The sequence below is a fragment of the Oryx dammah genome, unplaced genomic scaffold (assembly GCF_014754425.2).
Source record: "Oryx dammah isolate SB20612 unplaced genomic scaffold, SCBI_Odam_1.1 HiC_scaffold_9, whole genome shotgun sequence".
In the NCBI taxonomy this organism is placed as follows: domain Eukaryota; kingdom Metazoa; phylum Chordata; class Mammalia; order Artiodactyla; family Bovidae; genus Oryx; species Oryx dammah.
The window spans coordinates 5621531-5636281 of NW_024070193.1; the positions used below are offsets into that span (position 1 = coordinate 5621531).

The following is a 14751-nucleotide window of genomic DNA, read 5'->3' on the forward strand; positions in this document are numbered from 1 at the left end:
CAGCATGGTGGCCAAGGGTTCAAATCCCCATTCTTTACTGGGAGCTTCACCCTTGTCTCCTCAGCTAGAAAATGGGAACAATGGATTCCTACCTAAGAAGGCAGTTGGCAGAGTTCAGTGTGATGATGCAAAAATATGGAAAGCACTTGAAAAGGTAAATGTTCAAGAAACATTTATCCTCATTATCTTCTACCTTAAAAAACAGCCTTAGAGGGGGGCCAGGGGTGGAGGAAGTGCTCTCTGCTCCAGTGGTGGTTATCTAGGTATCTCCATGTTTCAAAACTCACTTCAAAACACTCACCTATCATTTTAAGTGTATGATTCAATGAGTTTTGAAACGTGGAGACACCCAGATAACCGCCACTGGAGAAGAGAGCACTTCCTCCACCCCTGGCCCCCTCTGCAGTCTCTCCGCCCTCACTCCCTATCTCTGTACTCGGCAACTACTGCTCTTTTTTTTTTTTCCACCTGAGATTAGCTTTGTTCATCCTACCTAGGAGGGGAATTACCAGATCATATGGGAATCATATGTCTAATTTTCTAAGAAATGCCAAACAGATTTCCAAAGTGACTCTGTCATTTTACATTCCTACCAGCAACAATTGAGAGTTTCAGGGGCTCCACATCCTTGTCAACACTTGAGGTTGTCAGTCTTTTAAATTTAGTCATTATAGTAGATATGAAGTGTTATACCATTATGTTTTAAATTTGTATTTCCCTGATGACTAACAATGTGAATTATCTTCACATATCTTTCAGTTCAGTTCAGTTCAGTCGCTCAGTCGTGTCCCAACTCTTTGCAACCCCAGTAATAAATCTTTTTATTATTTTTAAAATTTTTTATTTATTTTTTGCCCATGTTGTCACATGCAGGATCTCAGTTCCCCAACCAAGGACTGAACCCAGGTCCTCAGCAGTGAATGCAAGGAGTCCTGATCACTGGACTATCAAGGAATTTGCTACATATCAACATCTTCTTTTGTGAAGTACCTCCTGTGTTCTTGCCCATTTTCAGTTGGGCTAGCTCCTTTTTACTGAATTGTGAGAATTCTTAATATATTTGGGATACAAACCCTTTATGAAACAAAAGTATTATGATTATCCTCTCCAAGTCTGTTGCTTACCTTTTCGTTTTTAAATTACATTTTGTGAAAATCAGAATATAAAAATTTCCCAATTGTTTGTTGTTGGTATAAATTTTTTTTTTGTAGATTTCTTAGGATTTTCTGTGTGGTCAATCATGTTGTTTAGGAATGAAGACAGTTTTTATTCTTCCTTTATAATCTTAATACGTTTACTTTTTCTTGTCTTATTATAGTCTGTAGGAATTTCAGTACAATATGGAACATGTTTTTAGCTTTACAATGTTCAGTCAACATACTGCTTCCTGAAATTCACTTTTGTTAGCTCTTTTCTTTCCCATTCTTTTCAGAATGATTGGATTATGCATTTGTAATACAGTTAAGTTCATTCATTACTATTTGTATTATATTTGGTTCCACCTAAAAAAAGTAACTATTTGTCTTGGGTGCTCTGTGAAACAATACTGAAGCTCTCAGTAACAGCTACTAAAGATAAATACTCTGAGAAGGTGTTCTTCCTTCTCCTTACTTCTTAATTCCTCACCTTTTTCTATCCCTTTTCCACTCACCACTGTAGGCAACCATTCTCTTTAATTTTTAAAGAGAATGCACACACCTATTTTTTAAAATATCCTTTTTAAAAAAATATCCTTTAATTTCCATTTACTTATTTTTTATAATGAATGAATGTCAAATTTTTCAAAGACTTTTTCCGCATCTTTGGAAATTTATGATTTATTTATGATTTACTTTGTTTGGACTATTAATATGGTGTGTGATATTAATGGCTTTCTTAGCATTAAATCAACCTTCCATTATTCCTGGAATAAATCTTACTTGGACATGGTATATTACCTTCTTAATGTGATTTTGGATTCTAATATTTTAGATTTGAGTTTGCTAATACTTTATTTGGTATTTTGGCATCAACATGCATGAGTGATATTAATCTGTAGTTTTCTTTCTTGGCATTGTCTATTTGGTTTAGGTTTCAATACTATGTGTTTCAGGTAATGAATTAGGAGTTTCCTCCGTTTTCAATAATCTGGAATAATTTATAGAGCACTGGGTCTATCTTATCTGGTCTCAAAGGTTTGGTAGAATTCCTCTGAGAAGCCATCAGGGCCTGATGTTTTCTTGTGAGGTTGCTCTTCAGTAACTTTGTCTGTTTCTTCTATGGAAATTGGCCTGTTTAAGCTTTCTAAATCAAATGGGGTCAGTTTAGCAATCTCCATTTCCCTAGGAAAATATTCATTTCATCTAGGTTTTCAAATTTATATGCAAAGAGGATTGCAAAGTAATCTCTTATGATTTTAAAAAATGTCTTCTGCTCCAATGGTTATTTCCCCTTTGTAATTTCTTATTTTGTTATTTGTATGTTCTCTACCCTCCAACCTCGTTCCCCCCCCACCTTGATCATCTGGTGATTTGCCTATTTTTATTTTGAAAAACCTAGAATTTTAATTTATTATTTAAAAAAAACCCCAGTTCTCTACTTCATTACTTTCTGCTTTTTATTATTTCCTTCCTTGAACTGTCTTTTAGTTCATTTTGTTGCTGTTCTTATTTTTCTGGACAAGAAATGTAATTATTTTCATTCCTGCACTTCTATTGATAAATGTGTTTAGTAAAGTTCTTATTGTTAGTTTATTTCTGTGTCCCCTTGCATTGTCTGCAGTTCTTTGCTTCATAAAGATTATTGCTGTGTTATTTGGTCCATACATATGTGTGTGTGCTATATCTTCACTGTGAATTGTGGTTTTTAACATTAAAAAGTATTATCCTTTGTCATCCTTAATGCACATGGGCTTGAATGCTACTCTGTCTTTATTTATAGCCTTTGTGAGTCACTTTGTTCTGGGTGTGTCTCTTATATACAGAATAGATAAGCATACCTCAGAGATGTTGTAGGTTTAGCTCCAGACTACCACGGCAAACTGAACATCCCAGTACAGCGAGTCACATGAATTTTTTTGGTTTCCCAGAAAATATAAAAGTTATGTTTACACTAGTCTACTAAGTGAACAATACCAGTAGGTCTAAGAAAAGGTATATACATTGATTAAAAAATAGTTTATTGCTGAAGAACGCTAACCATCGTCTGAGTCTTCAGTGAGTCGTAGTTTTTTTGCTGGGGGAAGGTCTTCTGCAATGTTGATGGCTGCTGACTGATCAGGGTGGTGGCAATTTCTTAAAATAAGACAAGAATGAAGTTTGCTGCCATCGACTGACTCTTCTTTTCACAAGTGATTTCTCTGTAGCATGCAGGGCTGTTGGATAGCATTTGTACCCAGAGTAGAACTTCTTTCAAAGGTGGAGTCAATCCTCTTAAATTCTGCTTTTGCTTTAGCAGTTATGTTTACTGCTGTCCAGTTGCTCAGTCATGTCTGACTCTTTGTGACCCCATGGGCTGTGGCACGCCAGGCCTCCTTGTCCCTCACCATTTCCCAAAGTTTGCCCACGTTCATGTCCATTGCACCAGGATGCCGTCTAGCCGTCTCCTCTCTGACACCCTCTTCTCCTTCTGCTCCCAATCTTTCCTAGCATCGGGGTCTTTTCCAGTGACTCAGCTCTTCACATCAGGTGGCCAAAGTATTGGAGCTTCAGTGTCAGTCCTTCCAATGAGTAGTCAGGGTTGATTTCCCTTAGGACTGACTGGTTTGATCTCCATGCTGTCCAAGGGACTCTCAAGAGTCTTCTCCAGCACTTTTGCTGTCATTTCAACAAACGTCACATCTTTACCAGTAGTATATTCGATCTCAAGAAACCACTTTCTTTACTCACTCATAAGAAGCAACTCCTCATCCACTAGTTTTAATAATAATTTAAAAGTTTGAAATACTGTGAGAATTACCAAAATGTGACACAGAGACATGAAGTGAGCAAATGCTGTTGGAAAAATTGTGCTGGTACACGTGGCTTGATGCAGAGTTGCCGCAAACCGTGAGTTTGTGAAAAATTCAAAAATAAAACAAGTGAAGCACAATAAAACACGGTATGCCTATGCATAGGTTTTACTTTGTGAGTCAAACTGAAAATCTTTTTCTTTCCATAGATGAGTTAAGGTCATTCACCTTTACTGACAAGGTTGATATATTTGGTCTTGACGGACAATATATAATTATGTATATTTCATATGTATATGAGTTGTGTATTCTGGTTTTTTAAAAAATTATTATTTAGGAAGGCTTATGTTGCTCTTCTGGTAGCTCAGTGGTAAAAAAAAAAACAAAAACCAAAAAACACGCCAGTGCAGGAGATGCAGGTTTGGTCCTTGGTCTGGAAACATCCTCTGGAGAAGGAAACGACAACTCACTCTAGGATTCTTGCCTGGAGAAGCCCATGGACAGAGGAGCCTGGCCTGCTACAGTCCATGGGGTAGCAAAGAGTCCGACTCATTTAGCAACTGAGCGATAACAATGTTTTTATTCTAGTGGTTAACTTCATACTTGTACCCTTTTTAATGTTCTTAGGCCCTTAGTCTCTTATTTAAACCTTTAAACTGTCTTTTCAGGTCCCCCACACCTACGAGTATCTACCACCACTTATTACTCACACACCAGGGAGTTTTTTCTATCTTCTCTTGCCTCCTCTCTCTATTTTTTGGTTGAATGATCCCTACTTTGTAACAGTATGCAGTGTATTTCTACACTAGTTCTCTGTCTTCTTCCCCACCTTTGTTTTGATGTTATATATATACATACATATTAATACATATTTTATATATTTTAAGAGCTCAACATAAGTCTTTTTCTGGAGTTTTACCAGTCATTATTGGGTTGGATGACATTCATGCTCTGATAGAAGAATGTCAGAACATCACAAGAAGTCTCTAAGTTCTTGCATATTAAAAATGGCTTTTCTATATAGCTTTAACATACTATATATAACATATATAGCCATAAGATACATGAAGACATGGCTGGATATTAAATCCTGGTTTTTACTTATTAACATGAATTTTTTAAAATGGTATCCCTTAGTTGCCTTGCTTTGTACGGCGGTTTCAAAAAGCATGGTGCTAGGTTAATACTTTTGCTATTATGATCTTTTCTTGCCTGGAAGCCTTGAGGATTGTCTCTATTTCTTTGAAATCTGGCCCACTGCACTGGGAGCGTGGAGTGCTAGCCACTGGACCACCAGGAAAGTCCCTGGTTCTCTTTTGTTTTGCAGGCCTTTACATTTTACCTCTTTTTCTTGGGCTCCCTTCACCATGCATGCGTTCACCATCTCCCTATAAAAGGATACTCTTCTTTCTTTTTGCCCCTTGCCTCTTTTTTTCTCAGCAAGGTTTATGTTTCAATGTGCCTTTAAAATGTGCCTATGCCTCTAAATGGTCCTTACTCCTTGAAATCACACCTACTTTGAACCCCTGTAGTCCCTGCTAAAGGATCTGTTAGGATCCTTTCCAGGACTTTCAGATTGAGTGTAGATTCAATCTTTCTGGTGACCACACCAAATCACTCCCAGATCCTTTCCCTCTTCCATCTGTCCCACGGTTTTTCTCGGCTTGCCTTTGCAGCAGATATTGTGTGCTTGGATTGGTGATTTTTCTTTCTGTCACAGTGCAGCTTCAACATTTTCTGTCTTCAAATTATCCAGGAGGCACAGTTTTGTGTAGAATATACTTTTCCCTTCCTGTTTTATCTTGTTTGCGCGAAAAAATTGGGATAATAAGAAGCTAAACAGTTGTCACTGTCCTCAGATACTCTTACTTCCTCTAATTTTTAAAAGACTTTGTGCAGGACTGATAAGATCCGTCTAGTCAAAGCTATAGTTTTTCCAGTAGTCATGTATGGATGTGAGAGTTGGACCATGAAGAAAGCTGAGCACTGAAGAACTGATGCTTTCGAACTGTGGTACTTGAGAAGACTATCGAGAGTCCCTTGGACTGCAAGGAGATCAAACCAGTCAATCCTAAAGGAATCAACCCTAAATACTCATTGGAAGGACTGATGTTGAAGCTGAGGCTCCAGTACTTTGGCCACCTGATGCGAAGAGCCAACTTACTGGAAAAGACTGATGCTGGGAAAGATTGAGGGCAAGAGGAGAAGGGAGGCGACAGAGGATGAGATGGTTGGATGGCATCACTGACTCAATGGATATGATTTTGAGCAAACTCCAGGAGATAGTAAAGGACAGGGAAGCCTGGTGTGCTGCAGTCCATGGGGTCACAAACAGTTGGACATGACTGAGTGACTGAACAAGAAAAAGAACACTATTTCTACTTAAACATTTAGTAGAATTCACCAGTGAAACAGCAGGGCCTGGAGTCTTCTTGCTAGAAAGATTTTTGACAATGAATTCAATTTATTTTGGAAATACAAAGCCATTTAGTTTTTCTGTTTCTTCTTGAGTTAGCTTAACTAAATTATGTAGTATTTTTTAGGAAGTTGCCCATTTAATTTACATTATCAAGTATTAGTTTGAAGTTGTTCATGGTATTTCCTTATTCTCATTTTTAATGTCTGCAGGACCTGTAGCCACATCTCCTCTTTCATTCCTGATATCAGTAATTTGTATTTTCTCTCCTTTTTCCTTTCATTAGTCCTGTCAAGGTGTTATAAATTTTGCTATCTTTTATAATACAAAATTTTCACTTTGAAATTTTCTCTATTGCTTGCATGTCTTACCTTAATTAGTTCTTTGCTTCTACTTACTCTGGGCTTCCCTGGTGGCTCAGGCAGTAAAGAATCTACCTGCAATGCAGGAGACCCAGGTATAATCCGTGGGTTGGGAAGATCCCCTGGAGAAGGGAATGGGTACTGATTCCACTATTCTTGGCTGGAGAATTCCACGGACAGAGGAGCTTGGTGAGCCACAGTCCACACGGTAACAAAGAGTTGGATACCACAAACCGACTAACACTTCTAACATTCTCTACTTACTTTGTATTCCTTTCTTTCCCCCAGCTTCTTCTGATAAAAACTTACAGTGTTTACTTTAAATCCTTCTAATTAGGTATTGAAAGTTACAGTTTTCCCTGTAAGATCCTGCTGAGCAAGGTAAGAGGGCTACATACTTGCAATATGCAATTTCTGCAAAAGGCAGGAACTCCTAAAGGGCATCTTGGTCTGATTCACACCCCTAAGCACAGAGCAGGTTTACCTCCTTAGCACCTGAAGTGACACAGAGGGTGAAGCAGAAGAGATGACAGCCAGGCCAGGCTGTACCACCTATGTTCTGTGCGACCTTAGAGGAACCACTTCATGCTCGGAGCCACAGAGCAGTGTCCTCGTCTCTAATGGGCAGCATAAAGCCCAGGACTGCTGTCTACATGAATGGCATCCTGTGTAGTTGTGCAGGACACATTCTGCACAGCCTTCATAAAGCCTGCCTTGCAGAGGTGCTGTAGGTGCTTCATGAAGTAGTATATGAACAACCAGCCTGGGGCCTGATAGGTGAGACAGAGTAAATCAATCATGGTACATCTGTTTAGGGGAATACCACACATCAATTACGGCACATCCATTCTGTGGACTCTCACTTGGCCATGAAAAGTCACGATTAAGCTCTCTATCTGTGCTCACCCATCTCTGACTCTTTGCTACCCCATGGACTGTAGCCCGGCAGGCTCCTCTGTCCATGGGATTATCCCAGAAAGAATACTGGAGTGGCTTGGCATTTTTTCCTCCAGGGGATCTTCCTGACCCAGGGACTGAGCCCACATCTCCTGCACCACAGGCAGATTCTTTACCAATGAGCCACCTGGGATGCTGAGATCTCTACTTACTGAGGAAGAAAACTCTCATGGTTTATTGTGAATGGAAAGATAAAACCGAATACGATCCAGTTTTCATTAGTATAGGTATAGCGGTATATGGATGGAATCTGGCAAGAGAACCTCACAGTGCAGTCTGAGTCAGACTGGTGACTTTTTCCTTTGTCAATATTTAAACATTTTCCTACAGTAAGTATGCTTACAATTTGAAAAAAGAAAAAAATTTGTCTTAGTTGGCTCTTTTCCTTTCTACCTCCACTCTGAGCTTCATCTTTAAAATGCATCTATCAAACAGAAATAATGATGAAAAGAGCAACAACAGTGCCACAGATATGCTGTGTCCCTCAACCCCTGAGCTGGGAATTAGTTTGCTCATTTTACAGAGGAAGAGGCAGATCCTCCGAGCAGGCATGGGTCCCGTGGAGGAGGTGCCAGTCCCTCTTCGCAGGCCTGCGCTGCGGTTTACTGCCCGGAAGGAACGTGGATGTCGTGTGGAGTGCCAGGTGCCTGCCCACCGTGGGCTGCAGGACAGAGCACTCAGAGCGTGGCCTGGATCAGATCCAATAGCTCTGTTCCTTGCAGTGTATGTGACCTTAGGTGAGCGACCACACCTCTCTGAGCCTCAGCTTCCTCACTGGTAAAACAGGGGTAGCAAAAGTGCCTCCTTGGGGGGCTGAGTTGAGGATCGTATGAGGCAGTTCCTGCCCTGAGTGTGCAACCTATGACAGACAGCTCTGGTCATGTTAACATCCTCTGGTCCGGCTCTGGTCCCCTGATTTCAGCAGGGACTGTCTCTCTCTCTCTCTCTCTCTCTCTCTCTGACAGATATCATGCAGAAGAAGGTGGAGCCCCAGGGGGCCATGAAGCCGAGCTCGGCAACCAGCTTCCTGATCCAGGGTCCACACCCACCACCCTGCCCAGCTTGGTGGGTCAGAGAGGTACTTCCTATCTGTGCATGTCAGGCAAAAGCAGCCATGCCACGGACTAGAGTTCTCCACGGAGGCAATGCAGCCCTGCAGGTGGCAGGGGTTGTCATAACAAACGGGGGTCATGAGCAGCCTTGAGCAGACAGAAGCCCCGGAGGCTAGACCCCGTGATGCTCCTGACTGTCTCACTAGACATTCCTGTAGCTGAGAAACCTATTTAGATGTATGGAGGTTAGCGTCTAACTCTGTCATGTAGATACAAACTATTTTTATACTTTATAATACTATACAATGAATTGTCCCAGGATTCAAAACCATGTGAATCAAGGGGAGACTTCACCATTTTGCACAATCACTTCAGCAGCAACTACCCTACCTGTGGTGTGTTTGATACAAACACGTGTCATTTTACATGAAGAGTGTCACACTCATGGTGACTCTACCCATAGAATGAAGAAAGGGAAAGGGGTCCTTCCAGCAGAGGGAGAACAGTATATGCAAAAGCGCTGGGGTGGGAGGGAGGCGGCAACCACAGACGTGAAAGGGGACCCCGGTGTGGTGGGGAGTGAGCCTGGGGGAGCGAGGTGCGCGGTGAGACCACCGGAGCTGGGCAGGGCAGGGCCTTGGGGGCCACGCTGAGAGGTCAGCCTTATGAGAAGCCAAAACAGACTGTTCGCCAGGGGAGCACAGGGTCAGCTTTGCATTTCAAAGCCCAATCACTCTGCAGGAGCGTGACGCATGGGGCAGAGGGGACAACAGTGGAGGCAGGGAGGCCAGTGGAGGCTCCCGTGGCTCTCGAGGCGACAGTGTCAGTGCTCTGGGCTGGCAGCTTCCCCTGCAGGAGCCTGGTCTGCTGAGGGACAGGGGCCCCCCTCCTGAGACCTGAGCCCAGGAGAAGAGCGAGCTGAGGAGGAAGGCCATGGTTCCACTTCGGCAAACTCACCTGACTCTGCCACCTCGGCGATGGGCACCCCCTGCTCATATGCCATGAAGCCCAGGACTGAGAAGATGGCAAACCCGGCCACGAAGCTGGTGCCGCTGTTCAAGCAACAGAGCATGATGCAGTCCCTGGCGGGGGGAAGCAGGGAGAGGGGCTCGGGTCAGAATCCGATGGGCGGAACCGGTGCAGCGCTGGCACGTTTTGTCTTAGCGCCAAGGAAGCCCTCGGGGTTCAGAGAGGGGAGGTGGCTGGCCCACGGTCACACAGCTTCTCCTGCATTTTCCTAGAAGGTGAGGTCAGTCGCAGACCGGAAGCACAGACAGGGGGTGGGAAGGAAGGGAGGCTGGCAAGTGGGAAAACGTACACCAGGAAGGAAAGACTTGGAGACAAACCAACGCTTCTCCAAACTCCTGGCAGGAGAGAAAACCAAGGCAAGTGAGAGAGGATTGATTTTCTGGGAGCTCAAAGCATGAAGATAGCAACCTCTGAAAGAAAGGGCTGCTTCCTAGCCAGCACAGAGGCCTCAGGAGAGACACCCCTCCTGGCCCAGCGTCTCCCAGACCTCACACAAGCCTCCACTCTGATGCTGCAAGGAGCAGACCCTCCCAGGCCAGACCCCTCATGGAGGTGGGCGGGGGGGTGCTGCTTCACCAGGGCAGTGACTGCCCCCTGCTCCTGGCCAGGGTTCACAGCAAAGAAGCGCCAGCACAAAGCCGTGATGCAGGAGATTCCGGACTACAAACGACGAGACTCCGCCAAGAGGACGAAGACAGAGCCCGTACCTCCCGGCCCTTCCAACCTGGGGCTGTGCACCCTCACGCAGGCGGGTCAGGGGACCAGACTCCCGGGACCTCGGCCACCGCAGAGCGTGCGCGTGGGAGTCAGGCTCACAACACCCGTGACGCTGCACTTTAAAGGGAGGGCCCTGGGTGGGCTGTCCGGTCTCCTCCCTGGAGCAGCACCAGCCCGGAGCATCCCCACAGTGACCCTAGCCAGCAGGACCACCCACCTTGCTCCGTGGTGCGCGGCTTCTTGGATGGCTCCTGCCGCTGACAGTGTGAGAACTTCCTCATGCTCTGTTCGACCCAAATCCACCTTCTCTGGGAAGTGTTAGTTCTAACCTCCCCAACAGCCTAAAGACCTGAAGATAGAGGACCTATAGCTCCTTGAGGTTTTAGTTCGCTCAGTTAAGCCCCCAGTTCCCTTACCAGTGATCCTGTTTGTGCTCTGAAATTCAGTCCAGCTTGTCCCTCTTCAAGAGTGCCACATCCAGGACTGAGCACTAGACTCAAGAACAGAGCAGGACTCTCACCTCCTCTTCTCCTGACACCATGCTTTTTGCAGTGCAATCAAAGGTTACACTGATGTTGGTGACTGTGACCCCCAGATGCCTTGCATTGACCCTGGGAATCAAGGGCATGGTGGGAAGAGCATTAGACTAGGGTTCCAATTCTCCTGGCAGTATCTTCTCTCTGGGCCTGCTCTCATTGGCTAGATGACAAGGTGGCTTGGATAAGAGGGACTCTTGGGCCTTGTGATCAATTAAGTCATTTTCCAGCAAGCAGTCACTTCCACGCCTTCTTCCCTGGGGTGGAGTGTATTTCCCAGCCCCACTGACTGAGGGCTTACCCACGTGACTTGCTTTGACCAATGAGATAGCAACAGATGTGACATTAAACAGAGGGTTGAGATGCACTTGTGCAATTGGTCTTGTCCTCGCCCTTTCTGTGATTTGCCATGAGAAGCATTTTCCAAGAGTAGCTCCTATCTCTGCAGCCTGGACCCCAGAATGTACACATGGCACGGCCTTGAGCCTTGCCTGGACCCTGGAGCCAAATCTTTCCAACCTACAGCCTGAAAGACAGAGTCCCCAACAGACTTATGAGCAATAAAAGCAAATGCTGTGGTTTTGGTGGTTAGCTACTGAGTTCTGGGGATGCTTGTTACACAGCATTCTTGCAGCAGTGACTGACTGATACAGGCCTTTTCTACAGAACTCTTCAGGCACTGTGGACAGAAACTGGGCTACCAAGCCTGGAGACTTTATCTGCAGGCCTGATTACCTTCTGGGCTTCCCACATGGTGCTAGTGGTAAAGAACCCAACTGCCAATGCAGGAGACCTAAAAAGAGACACAGGTTTGATCCCTGGATTGCGATGATCCCCTGGATAAGGGCATGGTAACCCACTCCAGTATTTTTGCCTGGAGAATCCCATGGTCAGAGGAGCCTGGTGGGCTACAGTCCACAGGGTTGCAAAGAGTTGGACACGACTATAACAACTTAGCACGCATGATCACCTCCACTCTGAGGGAAAGTCAGCTCAGCCCAGGAAGGCCAAGTTATTCCTAAGGCTGAGATAAGTCTGTCCTGAATGCCTGTTTCCCGCCCCTGGAAACAGTGCAAAGCAAGGCAGGACTGATGAGGAAAGGGTTTTCTCCACAGCCTCTCCATGCTGGGATTCTTCTGTGTTTTTGGACCAGAAGTGCTGAGCACTGTCACTGAATCCTGAGGCCCAGGGAGGGTAGACACACACTCAAGCTCTCTGTCATCTGCTGGTGAAGCTGGAAAAGACCCTGATGCTGGGAAAGACTGAAAGCAAAAGGAGAAGATGGGGATGAGATGGTTAGATAGCATCACTGACTCAGTGGACACGAATTTGAGCAAACTCGGGAGATACTGGAGGACAGAGGAGCCTGGCGTACTGCAGGCCACGGGGTCGCAAAGAGCTGGACACGACTTAGAGACTGAACAACACTGAAGCTGGGATATGAATCCAGCCGTCTCAGACACCAAAGCCCACTTTTTCCCTGGGAGCTACACAGAAGCAGTGCTCCCTAAGAATTCAGACTTCTAAATCCTGACTTTTGGAAAATAACCTTTGGGTATTCATGTGGTTGTTGGAAACAAATGTCCCTTATTGCAAGGTCCCCACCTTCCCTCAGAGCCCACCCACCTCAAGTGACTTCCTGACCACAGAGGGGCACAGGCTCTGAGCAGATCCAAGGCCCCTTCCAGCTCTGTGCCCTTGCTCCCCTTCCTCAGAGCACCCCCACCTACAAGCAGAGAACCTAGCGGCCTGTGTTCTGAAGTGAGGATTTTCCCCATCTGGTTTGCTCCATTTGCAGCCCTCTAATTCCTTCCCCACAGGGCACCTTCTAGGTGAAAACCTACATAACATGCACTTTGAAGTTGGCAGGAGCTGAGCTGGGCTTTGAAGACCTCCAGAAGCTATTATGCTGTCGGAAGAGGGTATTAATTTACTCCCTCTGAGTCAGGAAGATCCGTTCACAGGACAATTTGGAAATGGAAATAAAAGGAGCCCTCAGACTTTTGCAATGTCACTTAGGGGATTTACCTTCTTCTGCTGATGGGAAGGGGGAAAAAACCTGCCTGTTGGATGGGGGAGCTGAAGGGGTCTGGGGCGGTCAGCATACTTCACCCACGTGCTCGGCGGGGAAGAAAGCTGCCGCTGTCCCAAGACACAGCCTGATGACATGCAGTCTTGGCCAAACCCTTGCTGATTTTAGTAGTTGGGAAAGCAATGGCTAGGCCTGGGAGTGCGGAATAAGGGTGCCAGAAAGGCGCAGGTTCAAAGCCACGTTGCATCGAGCCTCAGTGTGCCCATCTGCATAATGGCATGGCTCTTTCCTCGGTTCCTTATACTTCGGCCAGCGTTCTCCTAGGCTGGAGGGATGATGATGAACAAGAGGACTCAGACTGCGTCCTCATGGAGCTGAAGGCTGAGCAGGAGGTGACCTAGAGATCTCTGCCACGCCTGGCACACAACAGAGGCAGGCTGGCGGCTGATGTGCAGACAGACGGATGCGGACAGCATCTCTTTCTAGGATCCCAAGGGGGTCACCCTCAACCTGGACCAGAGGCCTGCCGGTGCTTTCCCTGTGCCCACGCCTTTCTCTTCTGACCCTGGTTCTGTCCATCTCACTGCTGATAGTGCTCTACCTCTCACATCCCAGACCCACCTCCTGTTAACACCTTGAAGGATGAGAGAGTCTACCTTGCAACCTGGCCTGACCTCCCACGTCTCTAGCATCCCTCTGTCCGGTAGTCCCCAGTGACCTCTCTGCCCAACAGCCCAGGGACTCTTAAGAGAGCTCGCTGGCTTCCCCTGTGGCCTTTCCTCCAGCATGTGGGATCTGCCCCCTTCCTTTGCCTCGGTTTCGCCAAGGTGCAACCTCTATAGACTGGAGCTGTACCTCTCAAGGTAGCGACTGGGGGTCTCACACTTAGTGGCACATAGAGCACATGGCTGGCTTAACAAGTGGGTGAGCAAAGCCATCACAAACTCAGCTTTCTGAGAAGAGGTGGTGGAGTGCTGGGATGGAGGTTAGCAGACCGTGGCCAGAGTCCAGGTCCACCACACCTAGCTGGCAGGTGGCGGGGGGACCATATCCATGAGCTTCAATTTCCCTTCCGTCGAAGATGGGGATAACATGAGAGGGACTTCATCACTGACCAAAGTCCTCAGAAACGAGGCGCCCACTTGAGCCTCACAATAACCGAATCATGCGGCTATCACATCCAAGGCCCCATCCCACCACCACACGCAGACATGGCTCCTCCCACTGTACCCTCACCTACACCGAGGGCTCATTTTCAGATCACAGCTCATTTGCTGGTGGAGGAAAATGAGCTGATTATTTTAAGAGCGTGTTATGATCTTTTTCTTGGTGTTTTAGGATTTTTCATTTAGATCTGTTTCTATTCTTTACATTAGTAGGGAACTAACCCTTTTGAGTATCATATTACATGTTAATTGCTTTTGAGTATCATGTTACATGTTAATTGACTTAAATTGAAAAAAGTAGGGAAAACTACTAGACCACTCAGCTATGACCTAAATCCCTTACAATTACACACTGGAAGTAATAAATAGATTCAAGGGATTAGGTCTGAAAGACAGAGTGCCTGAAAAACTATGGACAGAGGTTCGTAATGTTGTACAGGAGGTGGTGTTCAAAACCATCCCTAAGAAAAAGAAATGCAAAAAAGGCAACATGGTTGTGTAAGGAGGCCTTTCAAATAGCTGAGAGAAGAAGAGAAGCAAAAGGCCAAGGAGAAAA

General features: G+C 45.4%; 1 protein-coding gene across 1 annotated transcript in view; it reads right to left on the reverse strand.

The window, feature by feature from the left end:
* The window catches only part of SLC6A11 (solute carrier family 6 member 11), a 123825-nt gene that overhangs the window by 13342 nt on the left and 95732 nt on the right, over positions 1-14751 (reverse strand). The window contains exon 8 of the mRNA XM_040246763.1: positions 9673-9797. Coding sequence (XP_040102697.1) covers positions 9673-9797 — 125 coding nt within the window. The remainder of the gene's footprint in view (positions 1-9672; positions 9798-14751) is intronic.